The sequence below is a fragment of the Nilaparvata lugens genome, chromosome 3 (assembly GCF_014356525.2).
Source record: "Nilaparvata lugens isolate BPH chromosome 3, ASM1435652v1, whole genome shotgun sequence".
NCBI classification, from domain to species: Eukaryota; Metazoa; Arthropoda; class Insecta; order Hemiptera; family Delphacidae; genus Nilaparvata; species Nilaparvata lugens.
In genome coordinates this window covers 9,777,689-9,798,691 of record NC_052506.1, presented here as the reverse complement: position 1 = coordinate 9,798,691, position 21,003 = coordinate 9,777,689, and the positions used below count along the sequence as shown (strand labels likewise).

General features: G+C 33.2%; 2 protein-coding genes across 6 annotated transcripts in view; one reads left to right on the top strand and one right to left on the bottom strand.

The window, feature by feature from the left end:
- Positions 1 to 1,095: 1,095 nt before the first annotated feature.
- On the bottom strand, positions 1,096 to 5,830 carry LOC111044059 (10 kDa heat shock protein, mitochondrial). The gene is made up of 3 exons (XM_022329115.2): positions 5,429 to 5,830; positions 4,838 to 5,008; positions 1,096 to 1,495 (listed from the first exon to the last, which is right to left on the bottom strand). The coding sequence occupies exons 1-3, from the start codon at positions 5,429 to 5,431 to the stop codon at positions 1,352 to 1,354; spliced, it is 318 nt and encodes a 105-aa protein (XP_022184807.2). The 5' UTR covers positions 5,432 to 5,830; the 3' UTR covers positions 1,096 to 1,351.
- Positions 5,831 to 5,846: 16 nt separating this feature from the next.
- The window catches only part of LOC111044065 (calmodulin-lysine N-methyltransferase), a 59,337-nt gene continuing 44,180 nt past the window's right edge, over positions 5,847 to 21,003 (top strand). Inside the window, exon 1 of one of the 5 annotated variants that reach the window (XM_022329123.2) lies at positions 5,847 to 5,969. Coding sequence is in view for 2 of the 5 variants with exons in the window: in XM_022329122.2 (XP_022184814.2) it covers positions 5,968 to 5,969 (2 nt within the window). In the remaining 3 variants the exon portion in view is untranslated. Of the gene's footprint in view, positions 5,970 to 6,049; positions 6,697 to 20,819; positions 20,963 to 21,003 lie in introns of those variants that run through there. The other 4 variants (XM_022329122.2, XM_039425342.1, XM_039425341.1 and 1 more) reach the window with 4 other exon arrangements.

Sequence of the window (21,003 nt, the reverse complement as noted above, 5' to 3'; positions counted from 1 at the left end):
CTTATAAATTCATTAGATGCGATGAATCATTGGATTTTTATGTTTTATGAACGTTATGGCGTTAGATGACTAGAGTTAGCTACCATATTGCTTTTACGATTCATATCTAATGAATCATCGAATCTGATGGATTTATTTGCCTCTCGACAAGTCTGCCTTAGCTGCGCGTCTCGACACGCCTCTAAGGAATTGTACCTGAACATCAATACTTAGGCCAGCCAGTGTATATTTTTGTCTAACTGAAACAGTCTACTGTTGCTGCTGACCTGCAACTACACTAACTACTATCATAGAGAAACAATAGCGTAAGTAGATATCCCACGGTATAGGGCGCGTTCATGTCGTAACTTTTACTCAAGCCGATTACTGTCGATTTTAACTGTATTGACCGGGTAAGAGTAAAGAGGGTAAACACCCTATACCATGCTATTGTTTTTCTATGCTACTCTATATACACCTGTGTTGGAAGTGTCGGCCTGTTGCGATAAGAGCCAAACTGTAGTCTGAATGAATTCAATAGACAGAGTCTACATCTACTTATAATTTTTCAAACTAAAATACCGTACTAGATCTACAGGATAATTAGGAATAGGACAATTATGTGGTTGATCTCTTGTTCAGTTATGTAGTAATAAATGAACATTCATTCCAACCAAGCGATTAGCGCTCTTTCAACTTCTATTACCGTGTATGATTTTATCCAGAACCCGGCTTGTCTCGGCCGTCTATGAAAGCCATTCAATCTAGGTATAAGTTAGTTCAGGTGTTAGCTGTCTAAATTGCATTGCATAACTGTTTGTAACCTAGTTCAACCTACATTGGACATTCCACTCGCTTTTCACTGCTTTCACTTGGGCTGACCTGTTGAATCAACATATTTTATGAAACGCTGAAATTCTTCCTAGGCCAAACCAAAGATGGTTGTGCTCTGATTTTTCAATCATCGGTTATAATTGGAATTCAAAATCCCAATTTCATTCACCACAATTCAGTTACCAAGTTTCCAAAACAAAATGTGTGCTTCAAAATATCAATTTGTATAATTTTAAGAAGCACTTTGATAAAAACTGGTTTGTACACAAACAATAAAACACATTTTCTCATTATTTGTTGCATTTTATAATAATTCAATTCTAATTCAACTAATAACAATGTAAAAAATCAGTTCATGATAAATATGTTGATTACATAAAGAACAAACAAAGATCATCAATGGTATTCGAAGTTCAGAAATTAATCATTCGCAATCAATGGCTTCTAAATGGATGACAAATGTGATGATCAACATTCAAGTAAAGATAGGAATGCGAATGTCTACAAGTATATTACACAACACTTAATAAACTCTGTTTCATACTTCTAGTTTGGCTAGGATATCAGATTCCCTGAATAAATGGTACTCCTTATTTTCTTCCAATTCAACTTTAGTTCCGCCATATTCTGGTAACAGCACCTGATCTCCAACTTTGATCTGGGTGGGAATAAATTCTCCTTTCTGAAACAGAAAATTAGTTTCGTTTTATTAGGTTTGCAATTATTAAATTCCAAAATAAAATTACCATGTAGGTGTTATCTACACATTTGTTTATACTACAGTAACTGTTAGTACTCTTCATAATGTCGATTTACCTTATACATTACAGGGTGAGTGAAAAGTCCGAGAACGGCTTAGTATCTTATAAAAAATGTGATTTCAAGGTGGGTGTGATTGGAGATCCTCCTCATTTTGAAAGTACTACTTTACTATAACTTCAAAAATCTGGTCCGCCATATTGAATGCAACTTTGTTCTTTTAAATAGGTAGGTGGTCATGTGATACATGATTTCGATACGGAATTTCAAGAAAAAATGAATGACAAAACCGCATAACGATATCTCAAACCGTTTTGAAGATATTCACATTATAAATCAATACCATGCAAATCAGAAATGAAATAGATAAATAGTATTGATTAATAATGTGAATATCCTCGAAACGGTTTGAGATATCGATATGCAGTTTTCGTCATTTATTTTGTCTTGAAATTCCTTATCGAAATCATGATATTACAACCTTCCTATTTAAAAAGCAAAGTTGCATTCAATATGGAGGATCCAAGACGGTGGACCAGATTTAAAATTAATCAGTCAAATTAAAGTAGTATTTTTAATTTAAGTAAGATCCCCAATCACACCCACCTTGAAATCACATTTTTCATGAGATACTAAGCCGTTCTCCTACTTTTTTTCTTCCCTTTCTGCTTTGAATAGTATTGATTAATAATGTGAATATCTTCGAAACGGTTTGAGATATCAATATGCGGTTTTCGCCATTCCTTTTTTCGTGAAATTCCGTATCGAAAACATGTATCGCAAGACCACCTTCCTATTTAAAAAACAAAGTTGCATTCAATATGGCGTACCAGATTTTTGAAGTCATAGTAAAGTAGTATTTTCAATATAAGTAGGATCTCCAATCACACCCACAATCAAATTACCTTTGTATATGAGATATTAAGCCGTTCTCGGACTTTTCACCCACCCTGTATATTGATCCCATTTTTATGAAGGACTACAGTAGAGTTTTGCTAATCCGGCTGTTATTAATTCATCCATGCCATTGGGCCAATAGGTGGAGAGCTGGTCAGTCCTCAAAGCCATTTCCGATTCATTATTCTGGCTCTTTTGAATTATACATATCATAAAAATATAATTCCCACGAGTTCTTACTGGACTATTACCACTCAGCCCGGCCGAGCGAGAATGAATAATTCAATTAAAACTTGTATCATATTCTTACTGCTGCGTCGGAATCTAGCTTAATACACTACATTATAGTAAATAGCTTGATTAATAACTATTTCAATTCAATATGCCAATATTCATCACATAATAATTGAAGAATTTTCAAAATAGGTCGGCGTTTCGGGTCAATTGCTTCCAGGGGTCTCGGTCAGGGGCTTTGTTTGGTGTTAGTGCCTCCTCTACAAGTTCTTGGGCGATACAGTTTTTCCATTTCCTCCTAGGTCTTCCTTTCTTCCTAGTGCCTTAGACATATAAGTGGTCGATCTTTTTCCCACATAATCGTCCTCACTTCGTACCACCACAGTCTTTTTTTCTTGTATTTTCATTGATACTTCTGTAAGTCCATTTTGTTTCTTATTATTTCTTTTTGGATTTTATCCCTTCTAGTTACAAATTTCTCTCCTCATGTCCGTACCACCGCAGTTTTTTTCTTGTATTTTTGATATTTCTGTAACTCCATTCTGTTTCTTATTATTTCATTTTGGATTGAATCCCTTCTAGTTAAAAATTTCTTCTATTATTCATCCCTTTATTTAGAAATGTACTTATAATTTCCATAGTTCAAAAACGTCATCAAAGGAACAAAATAGGTGAATCTTTTTAAAAACATCTCCTTTTAAAATTTGATTTTGACTTTAAAAATTTCAAAAAATCTATCCTACCTCGAGAACTAAATTATACGAAAAACCTCATTGTACGGAAATTCCACAAAGGGCCGTTTTCCGAGCTCGGGGATTTAGTCAAGTACTAGACTTTAAGCAGCTGGAGTCAAAAAATTGGCTTTCCAAAACTGGGCGTAGTCGCAGCTTTTATAACAGTAGACGCAGTTTTTATTTTCTTATTTCTATAATTGGAAACGTTTTTCCTTGACAGAATTAAATATTTCTAAATAATTCAAAATAGCTTAAACTTTACACTATTTTCTCTTTATTTTATTTTGTGTTCAATTTTCTAGTTTTTCGAAATTCAATTCAAACGTAACTATGACAATGACTGCGACTACGCCCCGTTTTGGAAAGCCAATTTTCTGACTCCAGCTGTTTAAAGCTTAGCTAAATCCCGAGTTAGGAAACCGGCCCTAAATATTTCTGTAGCCAATTCAATGTAGAATCTATGGTGTTCAGCTGGTACACCTCTCGTGGAACACTCTGCGACAGGGTATCTAAAAACCTATTATACAGGTTGATTGAAAAATAACTCCCTAGTTTTGATGTGTCATAGAATCTGTAAAAAAGTGATATAGCCTACACTATTCTAGTTTGTTTTGCTTGATTCAGCAACTGTCCAAGTTTTGCCCCCTGCAGTTGGCAGACCTGCTTGACCTTAAGACGGCGCCAGGGAACAGTTACTTCAGTTGACACTTGCTTTCCGGGAAGGTGGATAGGGAGAGCTCGTCCAATTGCTTGGCCACCACGAAGTCCGGACTGGACTTTTTCTTTTGTGGGCACATAAAAAATGTTGGGTACAGTGAAAAAATTAGAGACAAACCATTTACGGGAAAGAATCGCCACTGCGGTTGGGACCGTTACACCTGATATGTTGGTGAATACATGGCGAGAGCTTGAATATCGTCTCGACGTGTGCAGGGCAACAAATAGATCCTATTGAATTGTACTGATATTGAACAAAACTTGAAGATTCTCTCTTTCATTGTAAGTACTTTTTGATGAAGTTTTCCATTAACTTACACATTAAATTTATACATAATACTAGGGAGTTCTTTTTCAAACACCCTGTATATTAATTACAAAATTTTTAATAATTTTATTCTTGTAGTAGTAATAATAAAAATATTGAGTGACCTGGCTGGCTCAGGTCTGGTGTCAGAGTTTTCAGGTCGCAACTGATCAATTTCAGAGCCTCTGACATGACCTAACTACTGCTTTTTAGGCAGCCGGGACTGACGACTTGACTTGTCCATCCGAAACACGGGAATATTCTTGTAGTCAATACCAATAGAGCAATCCTCTTTATCAAATTAAATTATTGACAATCAAGTTTAGAATAAAGTTTTACAGCTATCAGCAGTAGGTCTTATGGTATAATATCTTACGGTATTTCGAGCTCCTGGTCCCACGGCTACTACACTGCCATGTAGTACTTTCCCCTGCGATTTTTCAGGAATCAAAATGCCACCTTTTGATTTGGTCACTGCTTCTGCACGTAGAATCAAAACTCGATCAAACATTGGCGTCAATTTCTTTATAGCGTGTTTTGCAAAAGCCTGAAAAAAATCATAAAAGGTGTTAGGGTAGCTTATAGATAACTAAAATTAATAATGCTACAAAATAAAGTCATTTTGAATATTCTAGCTTACAAATTTGTTATGATGTATCATCATACAATATGATTACACTATAAACCAGTATTCTTGATTGACCAATCCTTCATCAATAATTAAAAGATTTGAGTAACTTATATAACTTAATTTAAAATTTAATTCTCAACATTATGGTAAGTTTAATGATATAACATTTTTTATTTATAACACAACTAGAATCTATTTACAAAACTATTTTGAAAGCAAAAAACATTTTCACTTTCCAGGCTACCGGTATCGTAAATGTTAATTCATTTATATCAAGTAATATTTCTTTTGAAAGAAAATAATCATTCAATTACATAAAATATGAGTTAAGCTTACCATTATTATATATGTGTTTGAACAATTTTAGTTGTATTAGGTAATTTTATAAAGAAATAGTTTGGCTAATGTTAACCTGAATACAGCGATGATAGCGTGATCAAAAATGGAGGATTCTGAAAATCTGAATTCACGATTAATTCCTTGTTCCATGTATAATATTCTAAAACCGAAATCCGTGGAACGAAGTGGACAGTCATTGGATCAGCTGCTAGAAAACATACGAAATAATATTATCGAATATTAAAACTTATATACTGATTTTTGTCAACAAAAAAATTACAGAAATGGTTTTTATGTTCAAAATAGAATTTTCCTATTCATTTGATAATAAATATATGGTTTTTATATAGCTACCAAATCGTATCAATCTACAAACTTTTCTCATTGGTCGTTTATTGATAAAGGAATAATAATTGATTATCAAACCAGAACAAGGAACATCCCGGTTAAACAGCTGGACAGAAGTGAAGTCATGGCTGTCTGATAAGCATAGGATTGTGTGGTGTGTCGGCTGTTTCCCTCTACCCTCATTCAAAATGTAAGTTATATTGCTGGTTTTTGTAATAATATAAGTTATAATCAAAAATATAATAATTAATAAACAATATAATAGATTAAAAACAACTCAGTTATATTTCTAATGGGAAGCATTTATTTGTTCCAAGCATTTGATTCAACTTATTATTGTTTCTAATACTTATTATTGTCATTTTTCTCTTAAATCCCTTATTTCTCTTTAATGACTCTTGTTGTTATTTGTAATTCAAACAATGCATAGAATATCAGCAATGACGTTTATTGGTTAACCTTTGCTAGTATCATATCTATGCTAAATGTAAAGTTAACCTAAAAATGTCATTCAATTTTTATACGCAAGGGTAGTACCCTCCATAGTTTAAGGGCAGTCTTCATAGTTTATTTTTATTATTGTTATTATTTACTGTTTAAAAAAATAATATTAAAATGAACCTTCATTGAATGAATTCATCTGCCAAAATCCAAGCTTAATTACTGCTTTGTTAAATACTTGGAGACCTTTGCCAAAATCCACACATTGGAATGACACTAGTTTACTTTATGGCTGTTTTAAAATTACAGATGCTAGATTGATTGTACTCTAACTACTTTGAAAATATAATTGCTTGTTATTCTTTACAACAAGGATCAACTTTGAATAATTATTTACTATTGTTAACTGAATGGGTTATTACTATATATTTTTGGCACAACTTTCTCCAACGTTATTATTTATTCTTCATCAGCATGTAAGTGTAATTTTGCATGCTGTTTTTAAGCTATGAATAAAAATATTTCTTATTATTGGAGTTAGTAAAATTTCATCTGAGTGCTTAATCTTTTGTTCAAGTTTTAAGCTGATCTAACTTTTGTTTCTAGATCTTTGAACTGCTATAACTTGAATGTTTTTCTTCTTTTCAAATTCAAAATCTGTGTGTTTTAAAGATTTTTTTACTGCTTATTCTCTTTTTTAGTAGATTAAGACAACTTTATCAAACAAAATTGATCGGTTCTATCATAGAGCAAAATTTTGCTTCAACTAATTAATATTCTTGCTGCCACAATACACGTTCAATCTATATGATTGTATAACAATTATCATAAAACACTTTTATTTATTACATTAATTAGGCTACACCAATACATAGGTTTTTCATCAACATTACGCAAAACGCCATAATAATCATTAAATATATAGAATAATAATTAGGCTAGGTAGGTTAACTATTAATATTAGGTAGGCTCTTGATAGTTTATTTACAACTTTCTTCATGAAAAATCATCCTTCTAAAGCTATATTAATTTTTTCACCAATTGGTATACATTTTTTATTAATTATTTCTTTTGTATTATCCTTTTTTTCCAAATTAATTTTACTAGCACTTGTTAAATCGTGTATTACTCAAATACAGTAGGTTTATTGTCTTGATTATGTAATTATTAACTATATTATAATATTTTAATATCCCAAAAGTATTTTTTTAGTTGTGGTATAACAAAGGCACATGGCAGATACTATCTATTTTTTTGTGTTACTCATGCAAATGCTTTCTGACCCTTATTAACTGTAAGGATTGAGGATTTACTCCAATTTTATAAAAATAATACTAATTAGAGTAACATCTAACTCAGAAAGGGTGCTCTTGCACCGGTACTGGTTGTGAAAAACAACACCAAACCTGAACTTTTAGGATTAAATATAATTTGATTAGTGTCATCAAAAATCTCCTCATTTTGTTTTCATGATGAAGTAGATAATGTCTTATAAACATTATAATATTTCATGTGTCTGATAAGGTATGTGTGAATATTGTATAGGCCTATGATAAACACAACTAGACTATTATTTTTATATTGCATTATTCAGCGTTCGGATTTGAATTATTGAGGAACAGTAATATCTTTCTCCAGCATCAGAGAATTTTTAAATCCTTTTAGCGGACTCTATGATATTTTACACGGAATTCATTCTACAAGGGGCGCCATTTAGGAGGGGCAGGGGGGGCCTAGGCCTAATAGAATGGGTACAATTATTAACCAGGGCACAATAAGTAAGCTATTGCATAAATATTAACAAGTTGCAAAATGTCACAGTGAAAGAAAAAGAAAGAGCACAATCAGACAATCTAAAATGTATGTACAGAATTGGTGAGAATTATGGGAACAGCTTAATGTTTCTTTAGCTTTCTCACTGAAAGTTATTTTCTAATTATTAGAATATGATCCCCAATGAAATAGATGAAATTGTCATTGTAAAAGAAAAATCTGTTTCCATGATTTTTAAGAAATTTGTTTCAGTGTATTCCTACTTTAGGGCTATATTTCTCTGTAGGCCTATATTTCTAATAAATATTTCATGATTTAATAACTAATAATGTATATGTTTGTATTGATACTTCAACCACATTTGTATAAAACTGGAAAAAATGAACAAACATCTTCAAATGTAACATTTATGGGGAAAAACCCAGGACCCTCTATCCTTTGGAGGTATTCCTTCCCCCCTCATACCTCTTGGTTTTGCCCCCCCCCCCTAGCAGTTTGGTGAAATGGCGCCACTGCATTCCACCAATTTGTGTTTTTATGCATGTGTGGATAAGGCTGTCAGCAAAACAGTCATTCAGTTGATTTCTGTGTACTTCAACAGTTTTTTCTCAAATAGATTGAGTTTACTCAAAATCAGACTGAAAAACGTAAAATAGTAAGTTATTGTTGAGAGTCGTCTATTGGCTGCTCAGTCACCTCATTCCACCTATCGCCAATTTTTAATAACTTATACCACCATTTATTCATGTAACTGTTTCTTAGTCTATCTTGAATTTGAGCAATGCACTGAATATTGATATTGGTCATCTCACAGTCCTTCAGTGGTACACTAGTAAAAGTTGTTTGAAGGCATTGGTTGTTGGAATTGTTATTTGGCATACGGTACTATAAAACTAGAAAATAATATAATAATCAAATCAATCAACGCGTGATGTATTTCTTCATAGATTCATAATCCTTCTGTAGAATCAATGCTCTCAATATTACATTGCATTATATTGCAATATTTACAGCAGTAATCTGCTCAACAGCTATCAATTTTGCCATTATCTTCATATTGTTTATGATTGAGTATGTTTTCCGGGCTATTCGTTATGATTATGGGTAATCCTTTGAAGCATTCGTTTTCCAAGTAAATTGCATAACTCTAGTAACTAAGTCAAGAAATGTCAAATTAAGAAACCTTCCACCTTAATTTTTACTTCTGTTGAAATTCCACGAAGCCCTAAAAATGCACTGAGGAAATAGAATTTTCTCGTGATTTTTGCCAGAATAGGATCTTAATCAGTGAAAGTAGCATGTTGCATCAACTGGCTCATCAGAATAGTTAAATTTCACTTTTTCTGAAAATTCTCATGAACTTCAAATTTTACTCAAAAGTAAGTTTTTTAATACTGTTGTGTAGAAATTAGAACCATATCATAGAAGAATAATAAAGATATTTTTCTTCCATTTTTTTTTCTAAGACCGTATTCACTAGTGCTTTCCTTGGTTCTATTTAGTGTTCTACAAACATAATCTTCTGAATTTGTCATTATCACGTCATGAATTTAAAGCCTCATCACAGTATAAAACTATAAGTAAACTGTAGAAAAGTAGACATTTTATTATATAATATTAATTGATGATTGACATTGAATCCTAATTTTTACTGTTGTATTACTACTTTATACAATAATTATTATTATTCTGCTCTAGCTAATACCATAGAGAAACAATAGGGTAAGTAGGTATCCCATGGTATAGGGCGTTTATGTCGCAACTTTTACTGTTATCTTAAGCTGATAGTCCACGTAGTTCTTTCCTGTGAAGCTTTATGACGCTGGAAGTCTCTCATATTGTGCCGTTCATACACTCTTACCCAGTCAAAACAGTAAAAATCGGCTTGAGATAACAGTAAAAGTTGCGACATAAACGCCCTATACCATGGGATATCTACTTATGCTATTGTTTCTCTATGCTAACACTCAATGTGTGATAGACTCATAATCAAAATTTTAACAATAAATTGTTTACAGTAAAGGATTCATAATAGAAACGTGATAAAATATAATGTAAGGTAGGCTACATATTTTTATCTAAAACTTTGACTTTGCTGAATACTTAACTACATACAGTAATTCCAACTAAAATTACTTTCTAAATTGAAATAGCTATTTTTCTACAAATGCTCGTAAAACACTTCTTTACGTACTTACTGAAAACTCATCTTAAAATAGCTGATTTTTGGGGGTAATTGTTTGGATATCATGTGATGTTATTCAATCACATCTCACATGCTGTTTGATTTATAATAAGTTGTTTACTCAGTTTTAGTTTTTGTTATCTACGTAAATGAAGAAGGTTTCACCAAATGATTACGAATTTATTAAGATAATATCGGGGACCGAGATTCGCTCTGGAGTTCAGGAGTACAAAAGCATAAAAAATGTATTAGAAAGAAGGAATTATAATAAAATGCATAGTTCATACAGAAATGTTCTATCTAATCACAGTAAATTGAGATTAATTCCCAGAGGAATGCAAAAATTTCCCTCACAAAGGACCGGTTGCACAAAAGCCGGTTTAATTTTAATCCTGATTAATTTCTCGTGAACCAAATCAGAGAATTAATCAGTATTAAAAATAACCCGGCTTTTTTGCAACCGGCACTAAGTACCTGATTGAATGATCACAAAAGTTCAACAGCGAGTCATAATTTTGACACAGTTCCACACACATGAGCTCGCTCACTCACTTCATCACCAACAGACGACGAAATAATTATTATCAGCTGTTTTTCCAAGGATGAATAATAATTATCCTTTTAATGTCCTTCAGCGAGTTTTCCCAGGGATGAGACCTAGTGCAATCGAATCTTTATATTATAAACCTACTATGTTCTGAATTTCGTGAGAATCGTTAGAGCCGTTTTCGAGATCCGGTGAAATACAAACATATAAACATCTAAACATATGAACAGAAGTTGCTCGTTTAATAGTATAGGATTTTAATCAGTAATTTATTTATGCTCGTTAAAATATGTTTAATACCTTCAGTAATACTGTTGAATTTATTACTAACAGGCATTTATGTAAAAATGAATAGACAAGTAACTAAATTCAATATAATATATTATTAAATGAGATATGAACGATATATAATAATTTCCAGTAAAGGTTGAACAGTCGTTTGAATTGGAGTAAGGTTTTCTATGGAATTCTCGGTTCTAGACCAGGCAAGTTTTCCCTTCTAAAATTTGTTGCGAAAAATGTGGAAGGGCTGCATGCTGCAAACAAGTGGCTCATTAGGCTAGTGAGCTGTTTTGCGCATAGCAGTGCTTTTCTGCTTTCATGTTTCACAGCAGCCTGCTTTCATTTCACCCTGCTGCATCTGCATTGATCTCTGCCCACTGTTCCGCTGTTGCTCTGTGCATTGCTCCACTTTTCATTATTCTTGGCAATGTTTCTAATTTGGGATTGATGTGGCTGAAGAGGACAGATTAAAGCTGGGTTTACACCAAAGTTATTAACAGAATGTTAATAACTTAATCCTTATAGATCATGTGTTTGTCAAGTTCCGTTCAATCTAATAGAATCTATTAGGAATAAGTTACTAGCATTTTGTTAATAACTTTGGTGTGAACCCAGCTTAACTGTGGATTTTTAGACCCATATTTCCTGAATATGCTCTATTATCATTGGCCGAGACTAGACACGCTGAAGTATTTCGAGTGCATGCCTAGTATCGACCAATAGTAGTAGCAGGTAATGTTTTTGTATGGAGTTCCTTGTTCAGAGTAATAAAGTTTAAATTACAGAAATATTCATGACAGTTTACCAAAATTCTACAAAACATAAAAAACTCTCTTGAGCTTTTTTCTACATCATGTCACTCTTAATTCGCGTTCGCTGATGGATTATTCTTTTTTTACTGGCGTTGGAGGCTTTATTTATTCTCTACTGTGCAATTGATTTTTAAATGAAGGTAAAGCAGGCTTTAGTTCAAATCTGCTCCTATTTTAGTTTATGAAAATAGGATAAATCCTAAAATAATTAATTCCTTTAAATATTTAAATCTATAGGGTCTAATTGAAAGCTTGACAAACTGAAAACTTGAAGATTTTTAAATAAGCCTATAACCGTCCTCGGTAAATAAAGAATCTATTTGCAAAATTTCAAGTTAATCAGTCCAGTAGTACAGACGTGATTTAATAAAAATTAATAAAAACAATATAAAAACTTGTATTAACCTTTATTATTAGTTTTTAATAATAAAGGGTACTACAAGTTTTTATATTGTTCTTATTAATTTTCCCATATAAGTGGAGTGTTTTAGACGTGATCTAGTACATTCGTTAATGTCATATCCCGTACGTGTATAAGCCAATTCTTTCCTTTATCTATTATATTATATATAAAAGCGAAATGGCACTCACTCACTCACTGACTGACTGATTGACTGCCGGACCAAAAACTTTCAAATTTGGTAGGTATGTTCAGTTGGCCCTTTAGAGGCGCACTAAGAAATCTTTTGGCAATATTTTAACTCTAAGGGTGGTTTTTAAGGGTTTAAAGTTCGTCTTTTAGCATGTATATTCTTCTTATTCAAATCTCTTAATTATAATTGAAAAATGTCCATAGCATATGTTACCATATAACTATAATCTAGAGAGAGTACCTCTTCGAAACAGTTGTTAACTGGTAACTAAATTAATAATTTTGTCAGGTTGGCATAAAGTTGAGTTGACTTTGTTAGGTTGGCACCAAGTTGAAGATTGAAATGCATTTATCGCGGAAAAATTGATTGGGCACTGCTACTTCAATCAGAGCTATTCCTGGGAATATTATATCGCTTGATATGGCGAGCGAAGCGAGCCTGACGGCTAGTCATATTATAGATTACAAATTTTAGAATCGTTCGAAATTTCGCACGAAAATCTTTTATTTACACTCTGAAGTAAAGTTTTCATTGGTAGTTGATGTAGAACTGTTTGAAAACATTATATTATTGGATAAATATTTTATTATTTCCCCAAACCTCAAAACCGATTGTAGAATACTTTTCTGTCTTGTAAATGAAAACACAAATTTGAAATTGTCAACCACTTTTTATTATTATAAATTATTATAATATATACAGAACCAGGTTTCGTGGCTTTACCAGCCACATCTTCAGCTGTTTGTTTACAATTTTTGTTTTACTTTTCTATCCATTTCACTTACAGATTCTCGTAGCTAGTGTTCAAGGCTAGTAGAACCTCCCACTTTCAAAGTCAATACCCATCATTCCTCAGTCATTGTTTCTGATTTAGTCTATCCATCCACATTTCAGATCTGCTGTAAATTTAATTTTATCAGCTTTGTTTTCCCTTTCTTTTGTCCAAAAAAAATATTTCTTTTGACAAAATATTCTTTTAATAGTAGTTGTGCTATAGCATCTCTCCTGGCAAAATGCCTTTCCCCAGATAACGTTAGGATCTCAGAACAGTGTATGAGTGTGTGTGTGTGTGTGTGTGGGCCTATAAAACATACACACTAGCACACACAGTTTAAGAATAAAATGGCTTGCCTGCTAAAGGTGCTGAAATTTTCTATTGTTCTTGGCAAAGACAATAGCTTGCAACTCTATAAAAAGTACGCTTTAGTTTCAGCCAATATGTTTGTGTTGTCTCCCTTGACTGTCCTTATAAACTACTAGTATTTCAGACCCCACCAACTCTACAATTCCGCCTCCATTTGAAATTCAATTCAATTTTTCCCAAGATATTCTCTAGAAAGTATCATGAAAATATTCATATTTAATTTACTGTGCATTATTGACCGAACGAAGTGAGGTCTAAGATTAAAGTCGACGGTTTGGCATTTCTCTTAATGTTTAGATGTTTATATGTTTATATTTTGCGCATTTACGGCGAAACGCGGTAATGAATTTTCATGAAATTTGACAGGTATGTTCCTTTTTCAATTGCGCGTCAACGTATATACAAGGGTTTTGGAAATTTTGCATTTTAAAGATAATTTATAAAAGGAAAAAGGAGCCTCCTTCATACGCCAATATTAGAGTAAAAATCAGACTATAGAGTTATTCATCATAAATCAGCTGACAAGTGATTACACAGATGTGTGGAGAAGCCAGTCTATTGCTGTATTTCCATAAGGTCTATAGTTTCAATCAGGTACTTATGGATGAGAATACTGCGTGAGGTCTACTGTTCACAGAACTACTACTTATTAATATACGAGTATCACAGCATTTAAATTTGCGTTCAAAATAACTATCCTCAGAGCCCTTAAAAATATACAATGTTTGATTTTTAGTTGAAAATTCCAAAGTAGAAAATTGAATAAACTTTTCCCATTCCACGAATTTCTCTATTGAAAAAAGGCCTTGGAAAAGTATGTGCGACAACTGATCTATCAATCTCTATTAATTTAAAGGCTGATTTCCTATAAATGTTGTATTAATTTAACTAATTCATCAAATTAGTAAAAAGGAATAAATTCATTATTAATGTTCTTATGATTTAAAAAATTACTAGTCCGATTAAATTGTACCTGTCCAATAAGACTAAGGCTGGTCACACACCGATTAGTCAAGACAAGACTAGTCACGTTTAGTCGCAATACTTCACATTGTTGCTTATGACGCAACACACACTGATTAGTCATTGCAATCAGACATGACTCCATAAGCAACTATGTGAAGTATTGTGACTAAACGTGACTAGTCTTGTCTTGACTAATCGGCGTGTGACCAGCCTGAAGATTGAGGCAAGATAGAACCATTTAAATTCTGAATTTGAGTTTGATTGAAGATAATTAATTTAATCACAATTCAGTTCAATGACAAAATCTACTAAAGACAATTTTTTTTTCTAAATGTATGGTGTTCTAGGGGTTATACTCCTTCAGCCGTCACTGACAGTTTCAAGTTCATAAAATGGTGATTAAGGTAGTAATACACATCCTTTTGTAATACAGATGTATAATATTAACTATTCCTATAATTGACAGACAATTCTCAGACAAAGATTAATCATACTGTATAAAGATAAGCATAACCCCTCCATCTCCCATTATCTAGTCTACAAAACATTGTATCAATGTTTTTCTGATACGTCTCCAATTTATCATAGTGGTTTTCTGTGAACACTATTTTTGGTTTTATAGTTGGCCTATATATAGTCTACTTTTATAATTACCTCATTTATTCCAGACACTCTCAAGTTCTGGGCTGTTTACTTGCGCTTTAAAAATATTTAGCATTTTTAGTTGAGTTCTGAATGTATTTCACTCCTGTTTGCAGACAAGATTTTTCTTAAGCAAACAGTATTGTATTCAATGATCTGTAATATCATTTGTATAATAGAATTTGTCATGTTAGTGATATCATTGAATAAAACTTGTTTTGATTTGATTTTCTTATCCGTGCAAGACCCTCATTTTTCACTTATTTGTTATTATTCTGTGGAACCGATTACTCTCCCCTGTTCTGGTGTAGCCCAGATTGAAAGCATGAGCGAGGCGGCTTAGTGTGGAAGATGACAAGAGTATAAGTCTCATAAGGACTCTTATAACTCACAGTAGGTTGGCAACGTCTCAACTTTACACAAGTGGTACTCTGAGCCTTTGTTATCAGAATAATTCTGTTAACTAAGCTTGACCGTTTTATATTTGGTATATTCGACCACTGTGTCTCTCAATGATCACAAACTGAAGACTAAGAAGCTGATATAGGAAAGCTAATCTTGATCCTAGTTACTTATCACTGAAGAAATAAGGGTTTAAAAATTCATCTGGCGCTCTGTTTTCATTGTCATTGTTTGTTTCATGAAGTGGTTACACATACTGTAGTTGAAAGGTGACGGGCTCGGTTATAGTTCAAGTCCGTCTATCGTCTGCCAATTAATTCCACTGCAGCCTAGATTCTATTTCTAGCTTTTTATTAGTAATTCAGATTAAGTTGAAAACATACTTTGTTATAAGATAATATTAGAAGAGAGATTAATACTTTTTTAAGATTAATTAATTTTCATCGTTTCAATTCGAATATCGGGGCATCGAGCTTCGCTCGTTATTTTTATTTATTGATAAACAGAACACACCCAGGAGCACCCAGCAAAAACGACCTTAGTCATATCAGGTCGTTCTTGCATAAAACGTTTCAAATGAACCGCCATATCTTTTCCTTTACAGTGGTCTTTATCCCAGCTGATTATCTTTTAAATTGACTTCACAATCTTATTTTTTCTGTCCCAATGTTGCATCTCGATCTGGAGTTCAGCTCTAAGTGTGTTCTTCTCAGAGTATAAAAATATTGGTTCGAGGGGATCTCCTTTCAGGATTCAGCAATATTGTAGACTGCAGTACAATCTGGAACCATTTCATCATCCAGATCCAGAAGCTACAATGATTGTAGCTTCTAAATGATGAAATGGTTCCAGATTGTACTGCAGTCTACAATATTGCTGAATCCTGAAAGGAGATCCCCTCGAACCAATATTTTTATACTCTGAGAAGAACACACTTAGAGCTGAACTCCAGATCAGTTCAGACCATTATGGTTCATTCATTCCATTCAACTTTTTGATGAGGGGCACCAATTTTGCTATATTGGACTCAAATGGAATTCTACTCATGCCAAGGATAGCTCAAGGTGGCAAAAGGAAACGATTTGATGAGCTTATTTCCCATGTTGAGTGAAGAAGAAAGATCCTGGTTTGAAGAGGTGATAAATAAGCCCAAACAAGATCCACAACCTTCCAATGAAGCTGATGATCCTGAATCACAAGACGAATCAGACTGTGAAAATGTTGAAACCTAAGAGTTCCAAGAAGACTGATGATTTTTTTTTTTAATTTCTATTTTTTTCAATGAGAGTAATGTTTTTTGCCCAATTTACTGGACTTTTTCATTAATTATTTATCATTAGAACCACAAATCTATTTTTTTCTAATGAACCAGGCTCATAAAGAATTTTTTCAACCTGAAAGTGACTTTTGTGCAAAAACGACCTCCAACATCACTTCTTATTTTACATGATAGGTTAAAAAATAAAAACACTATCATTTACTTATGATTATTATCCTTTACTAAAATAATGATTCAACTTGAATAATAAACATCAATGTGCTACTAAATCTTTAACAATATGAAAATAATTGATTTAATTTTCAACATCAGTTTTCTAAAAAAGTACATTTCTGACTCGGGTCGTTTTTGCACCCAACTCCTCTAAATGATCGTGTTTATATTTCACAGCTGGCTATATATGTCATCTTATGAATTTCGGGGATGCGATATTTTGATTTTTCACATAGGGCCTACTCAGTCGCTCACTCACTCTTTTACTATCCACAGCTGTTTCAGCCAAGGATGAATAAATTATCCTTTTAATGCCGTTCAGCGAGTTTTCCCAAGGATGAGACCTAGTGCAATCGAATTTTTATATCACAAACCTACTATGTTCCAAATTTCGTGAAAATTGTTAGAGCCGTTTTCGAGATCCGTTGAACATAAATAACCAGATATAAAAATACAAATATATAGAAATTGCTCCCTTTATATAATAGGATGTAGATTCGATTTTTTTAAGAATCAATTTGTTTATAACATGATACATCTATAATATAATATTATATGTTATCCCCAAGTTCCAGTTTCTCTTAGAGAATCTCATGTTGTCAGATATAAACTCTGTACTCATTTGATTTTTTTAAGAATCAATTTGTTTATAACATGATACATCTATAATATAATATTATATGTTATCCCCAAGATCCAGTTTCTTTTAGAGAATCTCATGTTGTCAGATATAAACTCTGTACTCATTTGATTTTCAAAGATAAGTAAGTCCGACGATTGTGTGCGTTAAACGACTAAAAAAATGAAACCTTATTTTTGAAGGTTCAATTTTTAAAGAAAGTATTTTCATATAAAAATTATTTTTACTTCAAACAACACCCTTCGTACGCTCAAAAGTTGAACTTTTTTATCAATCTCCTATTATAATCAGTGTCCGAAATCTAAGAATGTACTGTACTGTAACAATACTGTAGTCCCTTGAGATAAATATTAGTAAAATTATCTTGAAGAAATTAACCCTTATTCATAGTTTTGGGGATGTCTTTCATTTTATGTTATTAGTTTTCTTCAAGATTGACCGAACGTAGTGAGGTCTATGTTTTAACTCGGATTTTCTTTTGTCTGTCTGTATGTAACGCGATTACGGCCAAACGCGTTGATAGAATTCGATGAGATTTGGCAGGAATATTCCTTTTTCAACTGCGCGTCGATGTATACACAAGGTTTTTTGAAATTTTGCATTTTAAGGATAGTATGAAAAGAAAAGGAATTCCTTCATACTCTGATATCACTATATAAATATATAATCTACTTTGAAGATAGGATCAATCAGACTATAGAATTATTCATAACCAATCAGCTGACAAGTGGATTATTCATTGCATGCATTACACATATGTCTGGCCGTGTCTGTTTCTATAAGGTAGGGTTTCAATATTTTTTATGATGCGTGCCCATCAGTATAATATTTTCACATTTGAAAAACAAATTTAATAGGTGATGAAAATAAAATGAAAAATGATTAAATAAACTAAATAATGCTGAAGAAATTATAATATTCTTGATTGAAAAAAATCAATTTTAAAATAGTTGAGAAATATTTTTATCAGATGGAAAGATTATCACGGAGCTGAATAAAAATTATCATATGGGATACAAATTCAAAAGTGAACTGAGTTTATTAACATAAGTGAGTTTTTGATCTTGAACAGTTTTTAAGAGTAAATTATGATAACTGTGAATTGTGATTCAACTGAATCAATTAGAACAGGTGACATCAGATACTTGTGGATGAGAAAACTGCGTGAGGTCTACTGTTCACAGATCTACTATAGTGAGGTCCACGTTATAATGGCAGTGGAAAAGGATAGGAGAACAGCGTTGCTGATTCTCTGCCTTGCCAGATTATATTTCTACATTGTTAAATAACGATCTGGTAGCGTTGCGGAGCTAGAAAAGTATAGCGCTATCTGCTTTGTCGAATGATAGACAAGGATAGCAAGACCAATATTGATCAAATACTGACATTATAGCGTGGACCGCACTATAGTATATTCAATCAATTGAACCATACACTGCTTTTGAAGCGTCATTACTTGTATCTTGTATCCAGTAGTTCTTGTTAACTAAATTCTATCATTTCTACAAGTTTGTTCATGACAATCACAAATCAATTGTATCATACAGGCCTACTGCGTTTGAAGCCTCATCATTTATATCACACATCTAACAACCCTAGTAGATTCCATAGTTATCAATTTTGTTGATAACGTCTTGAATGAATCGTGCACTGCTTTTGAAGCCTCATTTGTTTCACATATTATCTAAAGATCGGGGACCGATATTCGCTCTGGAGTACAAAAGCATTAACAATTTATTACGAAAGAAGAAATTATAATAACATTCATAGTTCATACAGAAATGTTCTATCTAATCACAGTAAATTGAGATTAATTCCCAAAGGAATGCAAAAATTTCCCTCACAAAGGCCCGGTTGCACAAAAGCCGGTTTGATTTTAATCCTGATTAATTTCTCGTGAACCAAATCATAGAAGACCATTTCAAAAAGATGGATCTACTGGAATTAATCAGGATTGAAAATAACCCGACTTTTTTGCAACCGGCACTAAGTACCTGATTGAATGATTACAAAAGTTGAACATCTGAGTCATAATTTTGACAAAGTCCCACACACATGAACTCGCTTACTCACTTCCATCATCAACTGACGACGAAATAATTATTATCAGCTGTTTTTCCAAGGATGAATAATAACTAGTAGTTCTGTGAACAGTAGACCTCACGCAGTATTCTCATCAACAAGTACCTGATTGAAACTATAGACCTTACGGAAATACAGCAATAGACTGGCTTCTCCACACATCTGTGTAATCACTTGTCAGCTGATTTATGATTTATAATTCTATAGTCTGTTTTTTTACTCTAATATTGGCGTATGAAGGAGGCTCCTTTTTCCTTTTATATTATCCTTGAAATGCAAAATTTCCAAAAACCTTGTATATACGTCGACGTGCAATTAAAAAAGGAACATACCTGCCAAATTTCATGAAAATCTATTACCGCGTTTCGCCGAAAATGCGCAACATATAAACATTTAAACATTAAGAGAAATGCCAAACCGTCGATTTGAATCTTAGACCTCACTTCGCTCGGTCAATTATCCTTTTAATGCCCTTCAGCGAGTTTTCCCAGGGATGAGACCTAGTGCTATCGAATTTCTATATTATAAACCTGAACTATGTTCTGAATTTCGTGAGAATCGTTTTCGAGATCCGGTGAAATACAAACATATAAACAGAAATTGCTCGTTTAATAGTATAGGATTTTATCAAATGTGTGGATTTGATTTTGCTATTGTGAAGAATGAGACAGAGTGTTGACACAGTTCGCCGAGTAGGAGAGAATGAATGAATGGATTTGGTGGGGTGGAGGGGAGGGGGTTTAGAGACGCAAAGCGTCGAGCGCAGTGCAGAGAAATCTCATTGTTTGTATTGATGGTGTAGTATCCGATGCCTTCCCCCCCCCCCCCGGGCGGCCCCTCGTCTGTCGTTTAATATGATTCTCCAGGAATAACTTGGGGCTGTTAGCAACAGTTTCCAGTGTTGTATTGTACTGAACAACACACATGCATGTCTGCGCGCGCAATCTTTTCCATTCTGGGAAATTGAAATAGTAGCGTGGGTGGTACTTGGAGGAGAGAGGAGGAGTGGAGGAGTTATCGGCGGGTGTGGATGTGTTGTTCCATTCTACATATTTCATTTATCGATGTAGTCTGAACGCGGAATTGGCAAATTTATTCTCAGCCTCTGCTACAGCCACCTCTTGTGTCGATCTCGTCCACTGCACTAGATCTTTGTATTCTCTACAATGTCAGTAAATTGTGGTAGGTGAAGCTTTTCGGACGTGTCTCTTTTTTCCCTCTTT

Excerpts from the sequence above, each read along its gene's own strand:
- LOC111044059 (XM_022329115.2), bottom strand. Across the intron at positions 1,496-4,837 it reads GACCAGGAGCTCGAAATACC|AAAGGAGAATTTATTCCCAC; the intron begins GTAAGATATTAT and ends TTTCTGTTTCAG.